The 6,601-nt window shown below is 26.7% G+C and overlaps 1 protein-coding gene across 1 annotated transcript; it reads left to right on the top strand.

The window, feature by feature from the left end:
- The first annotated feature begins 436 nt into the window (after positions 1-436).
- Positions 437-2,432, top strand: LOC101240212 (chitin deacetylase 8). The gene is made up of 6 exons (XM_065802355.1): positions 437-536; positions 950-1,216; positions 1,299-1,360; positions 1,656-1,899; positions 1,994-2,218; positions 2,308-2,432. Exons 1-6 carry the CDS (start codon positions 437-439, stop codon positions 2,430-2,432), a joined length of 1,023 nt encoding a protein of 340 aa, XP_065658427.1.
- Positions 2,433-6,601: the final 4,169 nt, after the last annotated feature.

The raw sequence follows: 6,601 nt of genomic DNA, 5'->3' as shown, positions 1-6,601 counted from the left end.
CCACAAAAGTTAAGCACATCACGGTAAGACGTTAATGACATCCTTTTGCATCTTTTTACAATTTAATAATTGTGGGATTATTGTACCAGTTGTGAAAAATAAACAACTTAAATTAAGAAAACTCATCTCTTTAATTGTAACAGTTCATAAAAGTGATTTAAAACTTAGAGAACTCACACTTGTTATATTTGAAAATTGCAAAAGATTTGAAAAAATTGAAGCATGTAAAGGTATTTTTGTTTTTTTCTTGAATAAATGAAATTATATATATATATTTATTAAAATTTTTAAAAAGTTGTAAGTTTAGTAAAAAAAAATTACAGGGCTGTGTAACAATAATTTAACAAATATGTAGCAAATGTCAAAAATTTTGTATTTAAAATTTGAAGCTTTTACTTAACTCTAAAAAAACATTAAAAGTCTTGTGAAATTTTAGATGACCATAAAACTTGTGATATTCTTCATAAACTCTCTGATTTCCACTTGTTTTTTACAAAGTGAATTACCAACACCAATCACAAACCGTGGAATTTATGGTAAGAAATGTTTTTCAAAATTTTTAAATTTCTGTTATGTTTTGGATAGTAGACAATGTTCGATGTTTAATTTTGACGATAAATATTTATTAAAATTTTGTTGGTATTGCACAATCATTAACAAGTTGAAGAATACTTATTTGATTTTTTTTACTAAAACTTTATTTATAATTTTTTATAATTATATATCTGTATATCTTTTTATTTATATTTAAACGTAACGATAACTATTATCGATACTTTTCTCATTGCATTCAGTTTATGGAATAGAATAATCTTCAGATAGAAAGTTAAATTTAACAAAATATGCAAATTTAAACTTTAGAGAAAATTAATGAGTTTTTTTACTTTAAAAACTATGAATGTTTATCGATTTGAAAATAGTTTCTAAATATATGTTTATTTCTCGACAGTTCCAGCAACATCTTGCTATCCTATAAAGTGTCTTTTACCAAAATGCAGATGCGCTGGAACCGGCATTCCTGGTGGGTTAACAAAAGATAACACTCCACAGATTATTATGTTTACAATGGATGACGGTATCACTCAAAACAACTTCCAGTTGTATCAAGATTTGCTTAATGGGTTAAAAAATTTCAACGGGTGTCCTGTTAAAGCAACTTTCTTTTTATCGGGAGACAACACTGATTACAGCTTGGTAAAGGTTCTGCAAAATCAAGGTTTGCGTTAACAAAAATTGTATGCGTTGTTACTTATTCATTAAACACAATTTTGCAAAAAAATTATTAAAATTATTTTTAGGTCATGAAATTGGTGATCATTCTATGACTCACAGAGATCCTGTTGAATGGTGGAATCAAAATGTAAGATTTTGGAACGGAACCTAGGCTTGGTAATTTTAAAAAATTACGGACCTAAACAACTTGTAAACAACTTATTAAGACAACTTAAACTTAGATTAAAATCGTATATCATATTGTAAATAAACGCAGAATTTTGTAATGAGAAACTTATATTTTAAATATATATTTAAAATATAAACTAAAGTTATATTTTATTTTAAAATTTTGATGTACATTCAATGTACATCAAAAGACGTACATCAAATTTGACTATACATTCAATGAACATCAAAAGTTTTACATTTATTTTCTTAAGTCCTACATCGATCTTGAATTTGAAGTAATTAATCAAAGAAAAGCCATTGAAGAAATGGTTGGTGTAACAACACGTGGATGGAGAACTCCATTTCTTGCAAGTACAGAAAACATATTTAGTGTATTAGCTGATAACAACTTCTTGTATGATAGTACTTTGGGTACATATCCCAGAACAAGATGGTGGCCGTATACGTTGGATTATTTACCTCCTATAAGCTGTTACAAGCTAAACTGTCCTTTAAGTAATTATTGCTAATATATTCATTTGTGCTTTTAGTTATGAAAAAATTTTTAAAGATATTTTGTTAAAAACTAAAATACAAAACTTTATTTTAGATTCATACCCAGGTTTGTGGGAGGTTCCACTTGTTCCATGGCAATGTAATGCCACAGATGAGGTTTTTGGAACAATGATTGATGAGTGCAAAGATCCTGGAGATGAGGAAAGCGTATATGAAATGATTATGCGTAATTTTAAAACACACTATGACGATAACAAGCAGCCGTTTCCAATATTTGGACATTCCTCGTGGTTCAACAACGCACCCTATAAAAGAACTGGTACATAACTATTTGTTGCTTTGTTATAATTTTGTTTTATTTGTATTATTCGAATTAGTTCATTTTTTTTTCTTTTCTCTTTTTTTTAGCTCTAATCAGATTTATGAATGAAGTAGTAAAACTCAATGATGTATTTTTTGTGACTGTTCAAGATGCAGTAAAATGGACACAATTGCCGATCGGCCTTAATGGAAACCCATTTTCTTGTCTTTAACGTTTAACTACAAAAATTATTCGAAAATGTTACCTCACGCATATGTTGCCATAAAATTTTTATTATGAATAAGGCTGATGTTTATTAATGAATGAACATTTATGTATGACCTAGCTTGGTACAATATGCTAAACTACTTCCTTATTTTTGATGTATTTCTGGAGAAGCCAATATAAATTTATATATATAAAAATTAATGAGCAATTTTTTTTAATTTGTTATTATTAATTTTTTCATAAATAATGTTTTTTTTATTTGTTAGTGTTGAATTATTTACTTCTGATTTCATTGTTTACATTCATTTATATTATTGGAAGCAGTAATATAAATGAATGTACTTTAAACTTTTTTGTTAAAAATTTCTAAAAGTGACTTTTTACCAGCAGAGTAAATAACTCTGTACAAAAAAATCTATAAAATATATCTTTTCCTTAAAATGCAAGCGAATAGCAATTTTTTTAAACTGGCTCTAGAATTAACTACTTACTACAACAGTTACCTCGAAGCGAAGTTGCTCTATTACCTCAAAAAGCGCAAACTTTATCTAGACTTGTTTTTACAGTCTTTCGGGATTTTATTAATTATTAATTACCAATTAATCTCTAGAAATCTGTTGTATAAATTTTAAATGGATTATTGTCAAATCTATTCTAATATAAAATATGCCTTAACTCGCATGTACCGCAAAAAGTCCGATTCTTATCTAGAACATTTTTTATTTTTTTTAAGAAAATAATTGCTTAAAATAAGAGTTTAACCAAACTTTTACTTGGTAAGAACTTTAGATTGTTTGTTGTAACCTACACTGGATATTAGTACCCTACTGTCTTCACAAATATTAACTAATATAACTCCTGGTAAAAAACCAAAAATATTAAACTGCCCAGTTATTTGTTTTACTGTTTTCTCGGTTAACATTTTTAACATGGCATACTTCTTTTTGGTTAAAAAAGTGGGATAGAGATGGAGTTTGTTTTCAAATCAGAAAAACTAACTACAGTATGCAAAGCCAACGTGCAGGATGAGGTTATGTGAACCCAACAGCACCCCTACCTGCGCCGGCTCTGAACGTAAGTATTTGTATATGTATATGTACCTAAATATATATATATATATATATATATATATATATATATATATATGAATTTTTAAATAAACTAAGTGTGAATTAAAATCGCTCCACTTAGTTTATTTAAAAAGTTGCTCTCGATGTTGAGTATACTCTTCTACGTGATTAAATCTTTTCCATGTAGATCTAACTTTAAAATGAAGTATTCACACTGTTCAGTAATGAACTATAAATATATGACGTTGTTAGATCTTGTTTAGGCACCTAAACAAGTCAAGGAAAATTAAAATGATAATATTTTTGTAAAGAAATAAAATATTACTTTGCACCCATAAGTTTTTATCGTTTTCACACTTCAACACTTCAAGTAGACAAAACCTTTCGCTTATATACGTTGTTTCAAACAGGCCACAGTTTTTTTTTTAAGAAGTTTATATGAAAAGCAAAGTAGTTTAACAGAGTCTTTCAAAGTATTTTTAATAAAAGTTAAGGAAGTAATTTAAGCACAACAAAATGAAGGTAAACTTACGGTCATGCAATGCTATATATATTCAAATTGCAAAGTTATTCATTAAAAGAAAATTTTAAAAATTTATTCAAGAAAACAAAAGTTAATTTAATATCATAAGATACTATATATAAATATATATATATATAAGTTCAAAATCAAAAATATTTATTCAGCAAAAAGAAATTTAAATAAATTAATATCAAAAATAAAAATTCAAATTCAAAGAAGACAACTTCTTTTTTCCCTCTCTCTCTCATTTTAAATTTAAATTATCGTAATTAAAATCTATAAATGCCGTAATTCTTTACAATTACTTTTTTATAATATAATTGACTATTATCTATATAATTAAAGACTTTAGACCTTTCCAGACAAAAAGTATGCATTAGTAGATAATTTTCAAGTATAATATTTTTATAGATAATGTATTGAATAATATCATTACTAACTATATTATTCAATATATTAGGTCCTCTGATAGTTATTGGGAACTTGGTGGGCTCATATATAGTTTTGGGTTGAACAAAGTTGTTACTTGAATATTTAGTCACGTATTTGTGTTGAATTTTATTAAATAATAGTATGAAGATATATAGTATTGTATTATTATTAGCTTTACACATAAAAGTTAAAAAATGGTATATATTGATATGATAAAAATTTAATATTTCTAGATTGTTAAACTATGTTCTTGAATGTGAGCGGTGGTGTGCATTTGATAATAATCTAATTGCATGTTTTTGTTGGCTAAATAGCTTTTTTGTCTTGGTTTTACTGGTGCTTCACCAAGCAATGTTTGCATAATTAAGATAGGAATGAATAAATGAGTAATATATGTATTACAAGCATTATTGAGTATCTAAGTTTGGTTTTACTTTATAGAGTAATCCGATATTTTCAGAAATTTTATTTTCAATCATGTTTATGTGGCCTCTCCAATTTGTTTTCATCTAGAATTACATCTAAAAATTTCATTAAACATTCTCTTTTTACGATGTATTCTCCAATAATAAGTTTTGGAAGTGCAAAGGGATCTTATCTTTTTTATAGAGGCAATGAAAAGTAGTATACTTAGTTTTTGTTAAATTAATTGAAAGTTTATTCATATTTAACCATTCGGTTATTTTAGAAGTTCAATGTTAACCGTTTTAAATAATTTTGTTATATCACTTTGAGAATAAAATAAATTTGTGTCATCAGCAAATAAGATAGAATCTAGAATATTAAAAGATTAGCTTAAATCATTAATGTAATTAAAAAATAAAAGTGGTCCTAATATAGATCGTTGAGGAACGCCGCAAGTAATTGTCATATTGTTAGTTTTTTCATTGCCGAATGAAATATAGTGCTTTCTACTAGATAAGTAGCTTTTAAACCAAGCTATGTTTATATTTTTGACTCTGTAGTTTTTTAATTTTTTAATTAAAATACTATAATCAACAGTGTCGAACGCCTTACTAAGATCTATGAAAACACCTAAAGTGAACTTGTTTTTGTCAAAACCTTAAAAAATAATCTGAATGAGATGAAGAATATCATGATCAGTAAAGTGCCCTGCTTTGAAGCCAAATTGTTTGTTATAAAGAATATTATTTTTTTCTAAAAATTATTATAATTTGTTAAACATAATGCGTTTGAGTCAGGGTTACAACATCAGTTTTTGCTATGTCTAACAACATCTGTCCAACAAAATCTGTAAATATAATGAGGTATAATAACACCTGTCCAACAACATCTGTAAATGCAATGAAGTAGGATAACATCTGTCCATCAACATCTGAAACTTCATTGGAATCTAGTAACATCTGTGCAAAAACTAAATGAATATTATAGATGTAGTTACATGTTTTAAATTATCAAAGTGTAATAAAATCTGCAAAATTACATCTGTAGATTTTTAAGATTAATTATTTTTAAGATGAATTAACTAATAATGCATTATTTTCACCATTTTACATATAGAAATATTTTCAGATGTAACTACATCTGGAGAAAAGATGTTATTGGACTTAGAGAAAAATTACCAGATGTAGTTACATCTATATAAAGATGTTACTAGGGTTCGTTGAATTTTCAGATGATATTGGACAGATGTTGTTAGAGTAAAAAAGAATACAGATGATCGTAGAAAAAAGTGTACAGATGGTCTTGAAATACTCCACAGATGTTGTTGGACAAATGTAGTAATCTTTTACTATGCGTTCTAGTATTTTTGAAAAACAAGGAAGAACGGAAATAGGTCTATAGTTATAAATATTAGTATCATCTCCAGATTTAAAAACTGGTATTACCCTTGTAATTTTAGGTTTTTTTTGGAAAGATTCCTTGTTTAAACGAAAGATTAAATATATATGCAAAAGAATTTTTTAATATTGAGAATACATTTAGTTATAACATTACTGCTAACATTATCAAACCCTCGTGCTTTGTTTAATTTTAATGAACGCCTAGCATCTTATAACTCCTTTTCAATTAACTTAGCATTTTCCATTATTGATTTGCTTGGAGTCAACTCAGCAAGCATTTTGACGTTGATTCAACGTTGAAAACGCGTTGATTTGAGGATATTGATTTAAGCATTGAATCGGA

The sequence above is a fragment of the Hydra vulgaris genome, chromosome 08, assembly GCF_038396675.1.
Source record: "Hydra vulgaris chromosome 08, alternate assembly HydraT2T_AEP".
Classification (NCBI taxonomy): domain Eukaryota; kingdom Metazoa; phylum Cnidaria; class Hydrozoa; order Anthoathecata; family Hydridae; genus Hydra; species Hydra vulgaris.
Note: the sequence above shows the minus strand (reverse complement) of the source record. Positions and strands in the feature narration are given on the sequence as shown.

Bases quoted from the DNA above. Each gene is read 5' to 3' on its own strand.
- LOC101240212 (XM_065802355.1), top strand. From the start codon at position 437: ATGACCATAAAACTTGTGATATTCTTCATAAACTCTCTGATTTCCACT. The intron at 1,361-1,655 runs GTAAGATTTTGG...TATTTTCTTAAG, and splicing joins TTGAATGGTGGAATCAAAAT to TCCTACATCGATCTTGAATT. The intron at 2,219-2,307 runs GTACATAACTAT...TCTTTTTTTTAG, and splicing joins CGCACCCTATAAAAGAACTG to CTCTAATCAGATTTATGAAT.